The following is a 19,561-nucleotide window of genomic DNA, read 5'->3' on the forward strand; positions in this document are numbered from 1 at the left end:
AATACAGTAGCATTTCATACTGAAAAACATAGGCCTGTGCACTTATTAAATAATTTCTAAGAAGTGTCAGTTTTAGCTCACTAAAGCAAAGTATAAAATGAGCTCAGCTCAGTCTGTATTAATCAAATAGAAACACACAACACCACACTCATTTGTTAAGGTTTCTGCAAGTTAAAATATACTAATGGTTAAGATACCTGGATGTGCAGTTCTGTGTATGTCTGTTGGACTTACACTCATATTCATGTATTCATGTGTGATTACTGTGTGTTTTTTTTTGGTTTTTTTTTAAGGGAGTGTCTCCACGTTGACATAGGTGAGCACGACATCGTGCAGGATGTTGATCCTGTCGATGCGGTTGAGCTCGCGGACGCGGTGGCGGAACTCAAACAGTGGGATGTTGTTCACTGCCACCCTGAAGGATTCTGGGCTGCATAAAATCTTCATCTGAAACACAGGAGACACTCAGTGAGAGGTGTATAAACACAATATCAGGTACTTTACACATGCGGCAGGCATCAGTCGCAAACGTGAATAATTAAAACAGGAGTTTTTACCTGACGAATAAGTGTAATCTAAGAAAACATTGTAAACTGGTTTTACTGGTGCAATGCTAAACATGTAGGAAAATCAAACTGTGTGAGTTGTGTGTCTGAAATGAGATCTGTTGTGCATCACACAGATCCATACCAAACATCTATGGTGTAGTTACATTTGTACATGTATGATATCTTTAGTGTGTATTTACTTAAATTTGTCTGTGCATACAAAGAAGTGTAAATATTCTCCTCAGTCAGTTTACAGGTGGATTTGTGACGGGAAAAGTTTCTGATGTCTTAAGTCTAGATTTTTATCCTCTCATTAATTCATCTTATTTAGATGTAGTAAATAAAGGGAGGGATAAACGCTTGGTCAAGCCAGAAGACACTGAAATGATAGTGGAGGTTTATCAGAAATTCAAATAGCCTGTTGTTGTTATCTTTTTTCCCCAGTTGCTCTGAAAAGCAGCACTTTGATATTTTCTGGAAGAAACTAGAATCAGTTCTGCTCTTTGTTTGTGAGCACAGACAATGCATGGGTAAAAAGTATTGAAGTCAGTCCATTCACATACATGCTGCTTAACGTTCCCTTAAAAAATAAGAAAACTTAATATTTTCCCAAATTTGGAATTTTTTTTCCCAAATTCAACAAGATGTGAGAAGTGGACATGATTTTTGATGACCCTCTGATAATTCAATGCTAGAAATCACAGAGTACTAATACAGTGCTTCTTTCAGGGACAAACTATTAACTGCAATTGCAAATCCAATTGTAAAAATCCAACCACTGTGCATGTATGTACAAATTAAAGACCCAGAAATATTAATCTATATCCACATGAATCAATTTACAGACACAAAATGAGACACAAACACACCTCTGGAGGTAATTTTGCTGATGATATTCATGCCATGGGAATGTATCTGAACATGCAGTCGTTATTACCATTAGGCATTAGTCACTAGGCCCAGATACAGACACACCTCCTCCTATTGGTCCCCTCTTTGCAGTGCCTGTTAAACATGACTGTTATTGATGTTACTGAGCAACATGAGATCCCCACTGACCTCCAGGAGCCTCCCTGCAGTACAGCAGCTCCTTTATCTAGGGCCCTTTTCCATCTTTTCCAAACGTTAGCCTGATGTTAACCATGAGAAAGTGACCTAGAGTGAGTCAGATGTAGCACATGTAGCATTCTGAAAGACCAACACGTCACCGTGAAATTAGTAGACAAGTTAGTTAGAGTTAGCTTTACTTCATCCTGTATTGCTATTTTTAGTTGCATTTTCTGAGTAATTGAGTTAGTTTCAAACTGATAAATGAGCCTTTACTAATGTGGTACTGATTCACTGATGTCTCCGTACTTCAAACAGCATCAGGCCCTGGCTGCTCGCTGTTGGCACCACTCACCTCAAAGGGGCTTCCCAGAGCAAAAGGGAAGGGTCCCTTCAGGTCTCTCTCTTCGGGGCCCCAGCGCTCGCCCAGCTTGTGATTCCGGACCACCACCTGCTTCCCTCCCTCGTTGAAGCGGGGGTTAATGTGAAACGCGATGTCGTTTCCTCTGAGGAAGTTCACTGTGAACCTGAGGGAGAACGACTGGATTACACCGGAGAGCACATCCTCTAAAACTACCCGAATCCATAAGAAATCCCATGTTTTTGTGCCAAGTGTGTCCCTCGTGTGATTATCAACAATCGTTTTGTGCAAACCTAAGGCTAACATAAAGACATCGATAGTGTGTGTGTGTGTGTGCGTGCGTGTCAGCTTACATTTTAGCATTAGGTTTCACATGGCCCAGGATGGTCATCATCATTTTGTCGTACACCCCTCGTGCCAGGTTCAGGTTGTATGGCACACTCTGAAAAAACACAGAAGCTCATCAAGCATGGCGGCAAGAACAACAACATAACGGGAGTTGTTGTGCTTGACTCACTAAAGGTCCAGAAGTGGGTGGAAGCCAGTGTATCGGCACCAGGGACGGACTCTGTCCAGGCCATCCGGACTGACCCGGGTTATACGGCCAGCCCGGGTGGGCAGCCCATCCGGGGAGACCCGGGTGGACGCTGGGAGCGGGAGCCGGAGCAGGCACCGGCGTTGGAAGTGGAGTTTGAGCTGGGACTGGGGCTTGGATTGGAGCTGGTGTCTGTTGGGGCTGGTACTGGGTTCCCGGCCAGCAGGGCTGGCACGGCTGCACTGAGTTTGGAGGCAGAGCCTGAGCTTGAGCCGGCACCACGGTTGCGATCGGCGCGGGTGCAGCGGCTGGCGCCATGACTTGAGCGGGGGCCGAAATGGTCATTGGTGCGGGGACGGAGACGGCGGGTTGGGTCCCGGGCCAGCAGGGTGTGTTTGGCTGGCCGGTCCAGCACGGCGCAGGCTGGGCGGGCTGGGCCGGCTGGGTGAGCTGCGCCGGCCAGGCGGGGAACCCACCCGAAGGCGACGGAAGGCTGGGCCAAAGGCCGGTGGGCTGGGCGACAGAGCCAGAGGGCGGACAGGGGCCACACAGAGCATCAGAATGCTGAGGCGGGGGAGGAGAGGGGGGAGGAGACGGGGGAGGGGAGGAGAGAGGAGGGTCAGGAGGCAAGACCGCGATACGAGGGAGAGAGAGGGTGGACAGGATGGAGGACACCAACTTGCAGTTGCAAACATGGCCAATTGACATAAGCAAAGAAATACATCTGCATTTAGATTGCTTCAATAATAATAATGAGAATTTGTGGCTTACCAGGGTGGCGATGTGAGGATTTGAAGAGGTACTTACATCCATACTGCCTATAAAAAGAACATGATTCACATTTCTTTTGTTTTTAAATAAATAATCATCTAAAATACTAATCGAAAAAAATCATTTAAAGAGACATTGCCTGTGAAAACCTCAAAAAGAAAAAGAAAAAAACCCCTGCTGTCAAAGTGAACTTTGACAGTTCACGAGGTGACCACCAGAGGACTCTGCAGCTCAAAGTGTCATGAAATGTTGACACTGGAGGATTGTGCTCGTCCAGAAGCTCACTCACTGCTGCAGTTTGTTCTAACTGAGCGACTGAGGACAACCAGGAGTCTCCTGACTCGTGCGGAGACATAATAATGCCCTTAAATAGGAATGTGCAGCAACAAGCATTCTCTTGTTGTGACTTTAAGCCGATAATTGTTGTGAATGTGTCTTCACACACTGAAAATATACAAATACTTGGTAACGCTTTAATGGTTTCTCAGAGCAACATAGTCATAGTGTTTACTATTGGTAAGAAATTCAACAACAACACAACAGGTATGTGTGTCAGATCCTCTCACTCCTAATTCGGATGTAATCAAGCATAGAAATTTAAGAACATTTGAGTTTTCTGATGTGTTGTGCTATAACTTTGTAATCATTATCACCATTAATCAATGAGAAACCATTCTACTGAAAAAAACGATTAAGTAAAAATATTCTGGCTCTCATGAACTATTTATTTTGTTCACTTCTCTCTGTAGGCAGCACAAAATTCCAGGTAATTTTCACAAAAAAAAATAATTTCCATCCTAAGAAAATGTGATGTTAATATAAACAAATTAGAATCATCAGTGAAGGGAAAGAACGGGATCTACCGTGTCTTGAATTTGGTCCTCAGGTGCACGCAGGAGCAGGCGGTGGCGAGGCTGGGGTCAGCAAGTCGGCTCTCAGCCAAACAGAGAAACAGTCTTTTATAGCTCCAGATCCACTCAGCATGTGGCTCCTCCTCGCTTCATCACTCCTCTGCGAGAATAATGCCTCTCCCTATGTTACAAGACGTATGAACAAATCTCAGTTTTTCACATGGCTTCATTTTCTTCATGTTTGTTTAGATATTCTTAATGTTCATGATGGCCTTAAAATAGATATGATGCAGAAAAAAAAGGAAAGCATATTCTGCATAGTAATATCTTATATTAGGAATATACTTTCTGAGCATATATTGCTTATGAAATCATTTTTAACAGTGTATATTTTCAGAAACTTGTATTTTATTCGCCTCAGCTGGGCCCATTCACGTCACAATGAGACATGTTTGTGCTGCCGAGCTTCACGTCAGTGCTGAGCAGTCATAAGATTGAGTACGACTCACGCCACATCTGTCTGGGTCATGCAACATAACACAATTACAGCAGATAGACGAATAAGTCAGGATTCCCCCGCTGTTTTTGGTTCACCTGCGGGTTAACTCGCTGAGCTGGATTTGTTCCCACTCCTCTGTGGATTATTGCTGGATCAGATTAGATAGGATGAGCTTGCCTCATCTAAAAATGTAAAACACTATTAATGGTAAACAAGAGATTCATTGGTCAGACTCTGCACAATTTTCCAATAAATCTCCGAGGAAACAGCATCATAGCAAATAACACTTCCATGTGTGGACTCGCACAGTTGCTGTGCTTGTCTCTCCAACATTATTAGATTACTGAGCTGGAAAATGTCAGAAACGTCAGAACTTCTTAGAATGCAAATACTTAATCCCCCCAGAATTTAACCCCCTGGCATATGCACTGCTGGCTGTGGAATATTAAGCTTTATGTCATCACGGAAACCAGGCTCCTCTTTCCAGGGAGACGCGCTCATTGGACATCAGATGTGAAAAATACATTAACATCAAGCAAATTTTGATATTTGTGTGATGATATGATCTCCAAATACATTTTCTGTGTAATTCCAATAATATAAACAAAGTCATTATTAATACTTCATGGGGCATACATTAAAAGCCTCGATGTTTTTCACCAATATAGAGTTTTTAGGTCATTTTGAAATGTTTTGAGGCTTAATAACCCATTTATATATCAATGATATTTGTTTAAAAATAGACTAAAATCCTCAACACTAATACTGATTAAGGCTTCCTTTGAAAGAGTTTTGTTTGAGCAACACAAGTAAAAGTGCATGGTTGTTCAGCAGTAAGGAGACAGCCATGGAGGCCAGAGTGCTCCAAAAGCTGCAGCTTTCTCTCCATCTGGTTAAAGCTGCCCTTCCTACCCTCCTCACAGCATCATAACTTCCATTTTCCCTTGTGCTCTGCTCACCCTGCTTCTAACACACTGACCTGTTTGACCCAACAGTTACAAAAAGCTACAAAAATCCCTTCTGCAGGTTTTTCTCAGCCTATTTTTTTTTTCTATTTTGTGGACATGTCGCCCATCTCGTTCAGGCAAGTCTTGTTTTCCGGTCGCTCATCTTGGTGAGAAGAGACTCTGTTCAGTTCATCACGAGTCCTAATGCAGTGTGTAGCTGCTTCACTTCGCCCGAGTCAGTGCGGCTATTATGCAGATTATGTGGTCTTTTTTTTTTTTGTTTTTTCTTTTTGTCTATGGAACACAATTCAAAATTCATATTCAGTTCCTGTTCAGAGTGTGTCTTTTTTTATGTTTTGTTGAAATAGTTTTATATAAAGCAGAAAAATCCCTCTAGTCCAGACACATTTAAATCTATCAGCCATAGAGGGCTCGCTGCTGATCCAACCCATCTCATTTGCTATTGTGACCTTATTTTTCATCGGGTTTCTTTGAGAACTGAAGGGACCTTAACCTTTTCTTTTTTATCCTCCTTGTTGGCCCACCCTCCAGGTCTCAGTATATCTCCTACTTTCATTTTATTCATTTGTATCTCCTTCTTGTTTTCTCACAGTGTGATCCTCATTTGTACTTTTGGTCACGTCGTAATCTGCAAACCTTTGTTCAACTGATTTATTTCCTTAATGCTGAACCTCAGCCCTTTATTTCTGTAGATGTGAGTTTCATTTTTTCCAAATCTGTAAAACCGACAGGGGTAGGCGCGTCTCTGTTTACAGAGACACCCGCTAACTATCTAATTGCGCTGTGTTATAACATCATGTACAACACAGAGACGCATGTGTGCACGTACATTCAAGCTCATTAAATCATTGCCAGTGTGCGAGGGCAGCCTTCGGCCTGCCGCAGGAGCTCAGCTGTTCCTCGCTACGCCGCACATTATGTGGGTAAAAGGGCGCGGTCAGATTAGACAATGTGCTAGGTCGAGGCCTCGGGTATTGTTTGTGTGTGTGTGTGTGTACGCACGCGGGTGTGTGTATGTGTGTCCATCTATTGTTGGAAAGGGGCTTTAAAGGGTCTGAGACATCTCTGACACGACCAGCTGACCACTAATATTCACCTCACTGAAATTTAATTCCTGATTACAGTAAATGATTGCTTTTTTATAAACAGGTTGATTTCTGAAAATAAAAACAAACTACTGGATAGGGAGTGTTGCTCGGTTTGTGTAGTGGTTAGTGCTTCCACCTCACGGCAAGAATCTCCCTGGTTTGAGTCCCGTTGTGAACTCTGTTAATATGAATGAGTGTGGGGTTGTGTGTCTCTTTGTGTAAATAACACATTGGTACAAAAAGAAAGCAATCTCCAAGAACAAGTTGATATGCAGATATAATGCAAGTGTAAGTTAAGTAATGTAAAGTATCTGAGTGTGACTTCGAGGGTGCTTCTTGTGCATGAATGTCCACCACGTGCTGCCGACATATGCTGCTCAATGAGAGACGGAGTCATGATGTCACTTGCTGGAGATCTTCTTTTGTGGCTTCGTCCAATGAGGACGCTTTGGGAAAAGGAGGGAAGCGTGAGGCACGCTGCTGTTAGGCAGAAGAGTGCATTCTGGCAGGAGCAGGGCTTTCCAAAGCGGTAACGGTGGCATTAGCCTCTGATAAGCTCCGGGCCTCGTTCCAACGCTCGTAAGCTGCGAGCGACGTGCATCCTTTAAGATTTTCCCTTGTCTTCACACTTCTTTTCCATTAAATGCACAATAACGGCATGACGGACGGATGAAGAGGCAACAACTCAAAAGAGGTGTGTATTTCAGTGGAATGCTGTTTCCAGTGACCTGTGGCTGCCAGTCAGCCGCAGAAGTGCACGCTCTCATGCCGACAAAGAATGAATGAGCACTAAACCAAAGACGGTGTGTGAGAGTGAAGGAGATGGAGGAAAATACTACGATAGTGCTGCAGTTGCCATGGGGACGGAGCATGTGGAGACATGAGTGTGTTTACATGCGTATTTCTGTTCATGTGTTGAAAATAATCGCTTCCACTGCGAGCTCAGTTTGACTTCACATAAAAGATTACATCATTTACTCACAATCTCTTTGTCCTCTTCTCATCCCCTGGCCTCTTAAACTTGAAGCAGCGTTCAGTGTTAACCTGAGTATTACCCCTACAGGCCACTAGATGGGGACCTCAAATCCTGATCCCGGGTTGTCCCAGATATCTCTGTCCTCTCCTTCCAATGAAAAGCATGCACTGGGACTGCCACCTCTCCTTCACCAGGGACTCATTCACAGCAGTCAAAACAAACAGTGGCGCCTGACGGTTTGCACCGTCACCATAGATTTAATGGACTCAAAATGTTTCTTCATTAGAAAAAATAATGTAAATATAGAAAATTGGAGGCGTCGGTTCCATAAATGAGCATTCTCTTGAGTCTCCTCCAAATCTCTGAAAACCCTGAAACGGCCAATTTTACATACTCTGTTTAATGATACCTCATAGTAGTTTTGCGCTTTCTCCAGTGATAAATTCACATTATTATGATCAATTTAAAAAAAAAAATGGTATGCAGTTTATAAGGTTGTCTTTACCTTATCAGTTTCTGCAAGTTTGATCAGTCCTCACCAAATGCAGACTATTTATAATTCAGTTGAGATTGAAACCTTCCCCGCCCCTCCAGCTCCCCTGCCCCTCTGGGGGGGAGGATGGATGTGGGCTGTCCATAAAGCCTGTAATAAGTATTGCTTAGCCTGGAATAGTCCCCAGCCGAAAGGGTGTTTCCCATCACTTAGCATCTGGGCCTCGCATTTCCCAGCAGATTTATGGGTGGCAGGGAGGCTGCCTGAGCGACGGAGCAGGCGAGGGCAGCTTCATCACTGGAGCAGGGAAAGAGAGCGAGGAGAGGAGTGTGTCGGTGTGCAGGGCGCCTGTCAAAGGCTGCAGGCGTGCATCTACGGTCTGACACGTGTAGCAGCGCATGTGTGCAGTTACAGCAGGAATGCACTTCAGAGGAATTCTTCAAACAGGGAGAAGTTCACTTTAAAGCCTCCACCTGCAGAACCAGCTTCTCACCAAACAATGCAGACATGACGTAAATCAGGATGGTGAACCTGCTTCAGCAGCGTGAGCAGAGAGAAGACTTTAGACACACACACACACACACACACACACACACACACACACACACACACACACACACACACACACACACACACACACACACACACACACACACACACACAACATGTCAAAAACAGAGATCAATAAGTAATGTGATACTGTGAGAGGTGGTGGTGCTGGTTGAAGCTGTCACACATCTACAGTCCTCAGGGATTTCAACCTGTTTCCAGCTTCACTACAGGAACACACACACATACACACACACACCCCTAAAATACTGTATCAACCTTTAAAGTTCATACAATATTGATTTCCCAGGAACTGTGTTGAAACTGAAATGCCAAGGCCACACTATTCTGCTTAATCTTATTCTGTTTGTTAGGATTAAAGTTAATAGGTTTGTTTTTATCAGGAAAGAGTCTCAGAGACGTAGTTTCAGTGGCTCATTATGGTTGATCAGGTGATCTTTTTAACTGGAAATACACACAACTTTATCTAAGTGCATATTAAATTGTTGTTGAATTTGAATGAATTCATTTAAAATAATAAGTCAAATGCTAATTATTTCAACTTCAATTTAATTTCAGAGATCTATGTCGTCTGTTACACCAAGCCAGGGGTTTTCAAAGTGTGAGAGTTTAAAGCACATTGCACCTTTCCAAACATCCTCAACTCTCATCCTGAATAACATCTGTCATGCCAAGAAATATCTTTTGTTTGTTAAATGCCAGCCCTCAACAGGCAAACTGTAAAAAAAAAAAAAAAAAAAAAAAAATTAAAAGAAAACATTGACTTTCTTTTTCCAAATTTCTTAAAAATTAGCATAATATTATGCAACAGTGCACACGTTTTCTTGCACATTTCTCTGTATTTTGCACCAGAATGTTAAATTAGAGTCACTTTCAGGTTTAGTGAAAATAATATATATTACATAATATACAATATACAGGCTGAGCTGTGTCAGTGTGTGTGTGTGTGTGTGTGTGTGTGTGTGTGTGTGTGTGTGTGTGTGTGTGTGTGTGCCGTGGTGCCGGGGCGGGCAGCGCTCGGAGCGGGTCAGGAGGAGGCGGACAGGTGCTCCTCGGCTCCTCGCCGGAGCGCTTCTCCGCCCTCTCTCTGCGCTCATTCGCTCTCCTCCTCCAGCAGCCCGGATGTAGCGCACAGGACCGCACAGTCCTCCACTCAGCGATAATAACATGGCGCTGGCAGACACATAACGGTGCCCACCGCACTCACCCTATCCCCCCCGGTAGCAGACCCAAAGAAGCGACGGGACATGTGAGCCGCTGGACGCCCGACACGAGCAGGTAGGCGCGGAGGGTTTTATCCGAGAGACGACGCGTTCGGGGAGGAAGAAATGTGGCTGCTGCTGCTGCTGCTTCTTGCAGGGGAGAATAAATAAATAAATTAAAAAAATAGCAGCTCTAGAAAGGCGAAATGCTTGTCTCGGGGTTCGGTTTGCGCCTGTATATCTGCGTTTAATGGCTCGCGCTGAAACAGCAGTGTCATCCGCGGCAGCCTCGCGCTGCTGCGCTCACGACGCGTCCGCGCGCAGATAAATCTGTCATTTTGTAGTACTTGTGTTGTCATGGCTGTCAGGCTCTCTCGCGCGTCGACCGCTGTCCTTGGTGTTGAACTGGGTGGGCAGCCTCGCGCGTCCGCATGTTGCACGCGGGATTCACGCGCGGGCCTGTGTCGTCGCTGCTGCTGCACGAGAACGATTTGTCTCTAATTGTTGCAGATCGAATGAAGGGAAGAAAGAAAGAAATCAGTGCGATGCATGTCGAGCCTTGCAGGGCTCGTGGTGTGTTTTCGTGTGCGTGCGTGCGTGTGTGTGTGTGTGTCTCAGTGGTGAGTTTACAGGCTTAATGGACTTGTGTCTCGCGTGTATTTCTTTATGTCTGCTGCTGCGGCAGCATCCTTTTTAATGTGGCCCCACACGATGCTCCCTCTACTCCATGACAGTGATGATGACAGTGCAAGACATTTATTTGCACTGCCCATGCCCCCCCCTCCTCCACCCCCTCCTCCCCCTCCTCTTTTGCAGCCAGCCTGAGACTGAGTGTGCTAATGCTAATGTAGGCCAGGTAAGGGCAGGAACAGATGGCTTGTTTTCAAGTTCAGCGTGGCTTTCGGATTAGAATGTGTAGACGAAAATTAAAAGTGGTGGCTGAGCTGGGGTTCCCCTTCTAAGCTCATAATCACCCGCACAGCAGCACTATTAATAGGGGCAATAACAACATGTTGGTCAAAACCTTTTAGATCGCCTGTATTTTGTCCCTGGAGCGTGACACGGAGACCAGCAGTGTTTCTTCTCGCTCTCTCAAGACGGATTACAACACATTTGCAAGTCATTGCTTCTGGGACGTGTCAGTCTGCTGCTTCACCTTTCCTTACATGACGGTAAATAGGTCTCTGGGACGAAACAAGACATTGGAGTACATCATTAGGTGTTTTAAAAGTCCCATAATGACCATTCATCCTTTCCTGCTCTTCCATTTTATTGACATGTAATTGATTATAGGCAGCATAATCCCATCTGGGGTTGTTTTTCTGCATTTGGTATCCTCTGAATCAGTTAGGGCAGCAGATAAGTCTTTAGGCCAGTCTGACCAAAACATGTAGCATTTGATCTGCAGATTAATGGATAATGGAAATAGTCATTAGTTTCAGCCCTGTGGGGTAAATCAACTGCCTGTAAACATGTTAAATTGTTTTTTAATAATATTAATATGGTGGCTCATGCAACTTCTGTGTTATTTTAATGTTGTGGTGTTGCGCTATGCTTTTAAAGGCCCTGGGTACATTTGAGGTTCAAAAAAACCAAAATGCAATCACCAAAACACAAAATGCAAAATGTACTTGTGTCCTACATTTCCCATGATGCATCTTGCTGCATGGTAATGGCCAGCTGTACAGTTTCTATGATAGCATTGTCTTCTCAATCAAACTTCACCAAACTCTCTCAGATGATTTATAAATATGCAGATTCTTCTTGTGTGGAGTCGTTTGGTTCCAGCTTTGAACAGGAACCTTTCCAGTCATCATGTTCATGCTCAGGTGAAATGAACATGGCCTCTGTGTCTCTTAGAGATGATGGGGTTATTTTAAAATCGGAGGACACTTAGCAGCTGAGTCAATGTGTTGCTCTGCACACGGTTGCCTGCACGCTCGCCGGTTATCCGCTCTGTAATGTATTCGGTGCCAACGACGAGCACAACAGCTTTACATAATGATCAAAGCTTGAGGGATGCCAGAGCATGGCTTCAGCCTGCAGTAATAATAATAATAACCTTTGAAGTTATCACAATCCCACAACCTCATTCCCCTCATATTCAGCCTTTCTCTAACTGTTTCTCAGTCTCTCTCTGTCTCTTTTTCACACACATACAGGTTTGCGAGCACCCACTCGAAGGTCCTCTTCTGTTTAATGTTTCTGGATACAGGGTGAGCACTTAAAAGAGGATAGCGATAATGAACACATGACTAACTATTTTAGTCCCTATGGCTCTGCACTAGACTGCTCTCGCTGTCTATGAGGAGGGAGGCTAAACTGCCTGCACAAATTCTACAATTACGTAAGAGTCCGAGGGAGTTGTACATTGAATAATGTAGCCAGGAGAAGACAATCTACTGCTTTATTTCTGCGTATTGTAACTTCTTCTCCGTTGGTGCTCTCTCCCGAACCTTCAAGGCCGACCTCATGTATCGGACGGCGTCTCGCTCTGTATTACTTAAATAGTGTCTGAAATGCAAGGATGGAATTGTGTTATTTTCTGATTCAGGCCTCTGTTTATGTGGGAACCTCTTGAAAGCCTCATTGGCCATTTTAACAAAGTGCCTGGCAGACTTAGACTGATGGATCTCGCTAATCAAGACGTCGAGTCAGGAAGCATGCAAACAAGGCAGGGATGGAGACTGGAGGAGAGAAAACAGAGAGCTGTGGAAGAAGGCAGAACAGATGAGACAAAAGAAGAACGGATGTGGGAGTAAAAGGCAGGCGGGAGGAAGGAGAGGAGAACGCAGGCAGATGACCGAAAGGAAAGAAGAGACGAGGATGCTGAGATAAGATGCAGCTCAGAAGTGATGGTGGGCTTTAACAGGAAGTGGAGTTAAAATGAAAACATGGAGGAGGGGAAGTATTGGAAATGGGATGAATAAAAATGAGGAAATAGAAAAAGGGAGGGGGGGGGGGTAAGAGGATCAGAAGTCCAGAGGCTTGCAAGAATAAAATAAAAAAAAGTGGATGGAAATGGTGAATATAGCTAAAGAAGGAGCACCTGTCTGTCTGTCTGTCTGTCTGTCTGTCTGTGTGGTGTATCCTGCTTTCTTTCAGTCTGTCGCTTCTGTTCATTTCAACTGCAACCAAGCAGCATGTCTGAATGCCAGCCTCATCTTCAGATGTCAGCGTTTTTGTCCCAGGTTATTGCTTTTTGCTGTTTTTTTGTTCTAGGATTAGAAAGAAAAGCTTCCCCTGTGTTTTCTGCATGAGCTGGTGTGTCGGTGACAAAATGAGTGTGTCTGTGGGAATGGGGAAAGATCGAAGATATAAGAAAGACATCATGACAGAGTAGAGGAGATGAACAATGGGGATGAACAAAAAGATATATATATATATATATATATATATGAGAACATTTTGTGCATGTGTTCTCCAGCCAGATGTTCCTCTGTGCTACACATATTAAAATAAGTTACACAGGTATTGAATCTGTTCTTTTGAAGATGCTACATCCGCCGTGTTCACATGTGGTGAAAATACGTTTGAACTGTCTTATAGTCGAGTGTTATCTAACGTCCAGACGTCCAGCGAAAAAGACTCAGCTGACTCTCATTAGGCTGACTCACTTCTGTGTCCTTTCTCCACCTGAGTACACGCACACACACACACACACACACACACACACACACACACACACACACACACACACACGCAAGAAGCCCATGCAACGAAGACGTCTACGTTCTCTCACAGCGCCACAACAAGCCGAGGGAACGCAGACCATCGGAGCTTGTATCCTTCACAGCTTTGTTGCTTTAAACTTGCATGTCTCCAGGCTTACTGAGGCTGTTGTTTCACGACCCGCCTCGCATCCAAATCTGGAAAGGCGTGGCTGGCACGATGCTGGGAGTGTGTGTGTGTGTGTGTGTGTTGGTCATGAGGCCAGAGCATGGCCCCATGCTGATGAAGAGGCCCAGTGAAGCTCGTATACCCAGCGTTGCCCTCAGGCCGCTGAATGCTGGATCTGCCTCGGCTGCGGCCCGAACGCCGCTCCGGCCCCTGCAGCTCTGGGCTGAGGGAGCGGCACCACCTCTGAGGACGTGTTTATGTGTTTGTGAAGTGTTAACTTGCCTCTTATTCATTGTATGCTGGCAAAAAAACGAATCCACTCGCACCATTGGGCTGTGATCGAGGTCAGAACACTTGCAACACCGCTGTAGTAACCAGTTGGTGCCTAATTCCAGTTTAATCGCTATTAAAGCGATACCTGTTTAGAATGGTTAGACTTAGAAAGCCAATTGCTCGGTCTGTCTGCGCCCATTTTATTCAAAACAAAATCTTCCATTTCCTACAGCCTTAGAACAAACACCAGAGTAGGGACTACAGAGACAGACTGGAAACACCTGTCAGTTCTTCGCAACAAACCAAGGACTGGCTTGTCTCTGGTGACTCATGCTGATATGTAGACCTCTCAACCATGAGCGTCAGCTTGTTTTAGTTGGAGGACCACAGACGGCTCAAATCGATCTGGAGCGGACAACACTGATTAAATGGCACATAATGGCTTGTAAATCCTGTTTTTCATAGTGTCAGTGTGAACAGGGACAGGCGTGTTCAGAAAAAGTGTACAGTTAATCACATAGAATTTTTCAAATCTTGAAAAAGTGCAGTTTCATCGATATGTCATTCGGTCTCTTTCACTTTGTTTACATCAAAAAATGCAAAGCCGCAGTACCTCTCTTCAGGTCAATGTTGACAAAAGCAGTGTAACTTCTCAGTCTGCACAATTTCTGCAGCCTTCAGCAGGCACGTTAGTCTCCCCCCACAGAACGGCTCTGATGCTAATGCTGCTTCTCCAGGAATTAAAGTCGCTCTCACTGCTGCATCCATCGTTTTTTGGCTCCTGTCTCAGTGTCATTTAATACCTGCTACTCTTACTAAAAGTGAGTCAGTTAGGAGGAAGTTGTTGTCTTTATAACCTTTTGCTTGCGTTGCTTTATGTTTGACACCTTTCCTTTAAAGACTTTGTTATTGAGACGTTATCTGTCGTTATGTAAATGAAGCAATGCGATTTTATATGAGCAGCAGTTTATTAGCAGTGCAGTGTTTTCCTGGGACTTCTCAGCATCTCCGCTGATGGAAGGCGACTCGCAGAGACTCCGAGCCGTAGCGGTCTTCTGGTCTTCCTCCGAACAAGGCACGCTAAAACTGTTGTTTTATGGACTTTGTTAGATGAATCACACACATCAAATTATTCTGGAATTAAATTTCAAGCTCACACAGAAGGAATCAGTCTGGGCTTTACCTCGTTATATCGCTAATGCCAAACTTAATTTTGACCTAATCCACTTTTATTTTTTTTTTTTAAGGTCTATCTTTTGAGTGTAATTCTTCATGCAGGTCTGTTTTATTACTTCAGCTTCAATGAAAGCTTTTCTGTGTTGTTAAAGTCTTTGTTATGAACTAAAAGTTACACATTAAACGAGCAGAAGTGTAACTTGTAGCCAGGAGCAGCAGCTGCGGCTTGATGCTGTCGGCGGTCTTTTTTGCACGCTTTGTCTGTGAGATCTTGCTCTATAATTACTCCCTTTTGTTTCTTCTGGAAGTTATCTTTACCTATCATAAATGCGTTCTTGCAGATGTGCCCCACACGCCTACAAAGTGCCGTAGTATTTGAAAAGGCATCTTGCTCCTTTTTATTGCCGAATGCGTCTCGTTCGCCGCGACTTTACTGTCATTTGTGAGATTGCAGCTTGTAATTTGTTTGTCGCTTTGACTTTGTTAGCAGAGTTATTGTTCTTTACTGTATTTTACGAGTGTGTTTATTGTATTCTCATAATGTGGTGAAGAATTGATTAGGCTCAAGCCGGATGAATGACACCTCGGAGCTTGTAAACCTTTTGGCACTATTGTAAAACCGGGGAAACGCAACAATGAGTGATGTGACGTTTGCTTAATCTCTCCTCGGGGCGTAATTGTGCAGATCTGAAATGAGTTATGTGGGGTTTATGGAGGTGGTACGACAACCATGCAGCAGCAAAGAATAGGAACTGCAACTCCAGACGCACTCATCTGATTTCATCCTACTCGGTGATCACAGAGGAAGTAAGATGGAAGGGAAGGAGGAGAGGCGACGGGAAGAAGCAGTGCAGCATCCTGGAGGGATCCTCCGAGTCGCTCGATGCTCCCCGTCATATTGCCAGTCAGTGTAGCATTCGTAACAGTTGTCAGCAAGCTCTTGCTGTTTTGTTCTGTGATTTGAGATCAGTCAGGTGGAATTTCATCAAAGCAGACTTGAATAAGGACATTCATTATGGCTCAGCTTGATTCATTACCAGCGCCCGGCTCCCACACCCCCATGGGGAGACTTCAAAAGGAGCGGAGAGGTTGAAGATGCGGGCTGCTGTCGCACCGAGGCTTGCATCATGCATAGCATCCTCCTCAAATCCACTCTGTATCCACCATCAGGGAGGTAATTATGAGACGACATGCGGCAGCGGCTCCGTCTGACCGTCCTGTAAACAGATTCAGTCCGTTTCCGTTGTAAATGTGAATTTGGTCAGTTTATGACGAAGATGATGTGCTGAAATATCAAAGCCAAAGCCAGGCCTGTTCCCGGGGCTCGGACTTCTATCCGTCCCTCTTTGATGCTGTTTTATCTAATGAATTCTAACATAGAGCTGGAGCTGATCCCAGCTGGATACGAGTGAAGGAAAGGTGCAACCTGGACGGGTCACAGTGCAAACACACACACCACCAGTCACCAGGTAGCTGCAAATGCATGTGAGCTGTGGAAAGTAACCAGAGAACATGCAAACTCCACACTGAACTCAAACTGGGGATATTCTCACTGTGAGACCAACGTGTTAACCACTACTCCACTGCGCTCTTTGTTGATCATCGCTAAATACAGTAATCCTTTAGATCCCTTGACAACATTTGACACTGCACAAAAAAAGAAGAACAAAAGGCCTTCTGTGATACGGTGTCAAACTCTTTCCCCAGCCTGATCCTGAGTGAGTTGAGTTTGTGGAGTACAGCACAAGTACAATGGCAAAAAGTCAACATTTAGTTTAGTAGTTTTCGCTGGTCCTATTGTCTCATTGTTGTGTTATGTCTGCTTTAGCAAATGAATTACAAACTTATTCGTAATATATAATGTTTCTGGGTGATAGTTCCACTTTGCCTGATCATCCCACCTTGTGGTTTGATACCCTAACCCTGTGATAAACACAATCTCATTATTTGTTTCAAACCTCACTTTAATTACTTGAACCTAAACTCAAATATCAGGCTAAAATTAACTATATATGAGACATCACGGTTACATTTTTCTTTACTCTCCTTCATTAGTTTTAAAAACTGTTGGATGAAGGCTCATTTGCAGGAAGTGAGGTTTTGAAGCTATTTAATGCATAGTTGTGATGATGTGAAGTTCTTCAAAGCTTCTGTCATCTAATGTATCTACATTTTAGTAACTGCTTTTGTGACGACACAAAAAACCCCTGTAAGGTAACAAGTGAAGTTTTACTTTAATAGAATAAAACTTTGAAATACATTGAATTTGAGTCTTTTTTCCAATGTTTACAGATTTGTAGGACTCCCTCCAGTCCTGTTTAACAAGCAGCGAGCTGGTGAGTTAATGCGACCTGCACAATAGAAAGACTCAACGACTGGACATTTGCCGTCGGAGAGGATTTAAGGCCAGGCCAAAAGGTCTGAAGGTCTGATTTAAATACACATCAGACCACAGTTAGTCAGAGCCATCGCGACAACTGGACTGTGACAAGACCTTGTTTATCCTATTGACCCGCAAGTGTGCAGGATCCCATTTGTCCTGACCAAATAAGACAAATCCATTCAATCAGCATTAGACAGGACAAATCGCATCTTGTTGACAAGTTAATCATACAGAACAGATTGCTTTCCGAATGAGCATATTAGCCAAGACAAACCAATGTATCCTAATGTGATGCTAAATAAACTGGAATTGGAGTCGATGCGCTCACACCTCAATCGTTTAAGTCCCGTGACTTAAAAGCAAGTCTCGCCACATGTCTGGGATCTTCTGCGCTTCTTTTCCCACCATCAGATCTCCTCTCTTGCTCGTCTTTGTTCTGTGAAGAATTGTTTCTTTTGCTGGCGTCAGCTACATGATGCAATCCGGGCCTAATTTTAGCTCCGCTTGGAAACTTGACCATCACGTAGATTAGAGTCTCAGAATGTGACGTCTTCAGATTGCCCTCAGCTGGCAACCCGACACATCTTTGGGCATCACGAAAAAAAAGAAAAAAATCCCTCATTAGATTCACATGTCATCTTCTGTGTGTGTGTGTGTGTTTTTTTTGTGGTTGCTTGCACAAGGGCAGAGGCGGCGTAAACTGCATGTGTGCATGACTGAATATGCATGCGCTCACATGATTGCCACAGACACACACACACACACAAATACACAAACTAAGGCGGGCTAATGACGTAGAGTAAGACAGAGCCCACAGATGCACTGGCTGAATAGATTAAAGCGTTCGTCCAATGACACAGCTGTGTTCTCTTTGAAGCCTGGGCATGAAACTGCAGGAAATTACAGCGATAGAGGGATGCAGGGATTTAAGCTGACATTCATCAACGGCGGCGAAAAACAGGGAGAGAGACCCACTGTGACGCGGGTGAGACGTCTGCGCCGCGGAACTTATCGGTGCAGCTGCAGGTCGATGCGTGAAACTCTGTCTTATGTCACTTTGTGGGGTTCAGATCTATTCACCGTGACTCCTGCATCCGGACTGATTTTTCTTTTTTAAATGTGCAGCAGGGTCAAGTGCAGCTATCTGCTAGCGTTGAGAGGTAAAATGAGCGGCATATAGGCTTGTTAGCTGTATGTATTCCGTGGGGGGTTTTGCTTTGTGCCTGCGCTGCAGCGGCCTCGCGCCGGCTGTGGGTGTCGAGCATTCACAAACATCCAGCGGAGCGCTAATTAAGCCAGGCACGAGCTTCTTTTAAACCCCTGGTGTGTTCAGAAGACAACTCCCCAAGTCATGGGATGTGGAAGGAAAAGAGAGTGAGGAACGGGAGGGAGGAGGAGGAGCAGGAGCAAGACATAAATGGGAGCTGCGCGTCTTCGTTTTATTGCAACGGTGCAAACAAAATGGAGGAACCCCCCCCCCCCCCAGTAAGCAACAGATTTCTAATTAGCTGAAAAGCTGATTGTCTCCTGCACTTTATTCCACGTGTAGCAACATATATAGTGGCCAGTCCCTCCAATATGTGCTAAAGATAGCCTGACCTCCTTCACCTTAACAGGCAGCAGCAGAAACTAGGTCCTCCACTTCTTTCAGCCCTGTAAGCAGCTGTCTCGTCTTTTTTTGTAACGCTGCAGGAAGAAGGCAGTTCTCCTGATTGTGCAGTTATGCAGCATGCTACAATGCATTATGAATTATTTGGTTTTGTTTTTTTGTTGTTTTTTTTTGTGTTTTTTCTATTACCCTTCCAGCTAAGCCTCTTCATTTCCTCTGCCTCGGACGGCTGTGCCACAGCACGCTTCCCTCCCTGTAATTTATCCATCTGCAGAAATGGATCAAGCGTCACTCTCACGAGTGAGAGAGCGAGTGCCAGTGTGTGTGTGTTTGGGTATGTGTGTGTGCGTGTGCACTGAGTAATAGGAAAC

The 19,561-nt window shown here is 44.4% G+C and overlaps 2 protein-coding genes across 5 annotated transcripts in view; one reads left to right on the top strand and one right to left on the bottom strand.

Annotated features, from left to right (window-relative positions):
- Positions 1-216: 216 nt before the first annotated feature.
- Positions 217-4,188, bottom strand: LOC115401556 (galectin-3). 3 transcript variants are annotated; one of them, XM_030109814.1, is made up of 7 exons: positions 4,126-4,188; positions 3,263-3,309; positions 2,474-3,055; positions 2,310-2,398; positions 1,951-2,122; positions 1,608-1,678; positions 378-447 (listed from the first exon to the last, which is right to left on the bottom strand). In XM_030109814.1, exons 2-7 carry the CDS (start codon positions 3,302-3,304, stop codon positions 444-446), a joined length of 960 nt encoding a protein of 319 aa, XP_029965674.1. In that variant the 5' UTR covers positions 3,305-3,309; positions 4,126-4,188; the 3' UTR covers positions 378-443. The 3 variants fall into 3 exon arrangements, with proteins under 3 accessions (XP_029965673.1, XP_029965674.1, XP_029965675.1); XM_030109813.1 differs by lacking the exon at positions 1,608-1,678 and having other exon boundaries at positions 217-447; XM_030109815.1 differs by lacking the exon at positions 378-447 and having other exon boundaries at positions 1,608-1,703.
- Positions 4,189-9,830: 5,642 nt separating this feature from the next.
- The window catches only part of pak5 (p21 protein (Cdc42/Rac)-activated kinase 5), a 55,662-nt gene continuing 45,931 nt past the window's right edge, over positions 9,831-19,561 (top strand). For both annotated transcript variants that reach the window (XM_030109812.1, XM_030109811.1), the window contains exon 1: positions 9,831-9,985. The gene's annotated coding sequence lies outside the window, so the exon portion shown is untranslated. The remainder of the gene's footprint in view (positions 9,986-19,561) is intronic.

This window comes from Salarias fasciatus, chromosome 15, assembly GCF_902148845.1.
Source record: "Salarias fasciatus chromosome 15, fSalaFa1.1, whole genome shotgun sequence".
Classification (NCBI taxonomy): Eukaryota; Metazoa; Chordata; class Actinopteri; order Blenniiformes; family Blenniidae; genus Salarias; species Salarias fasciatus.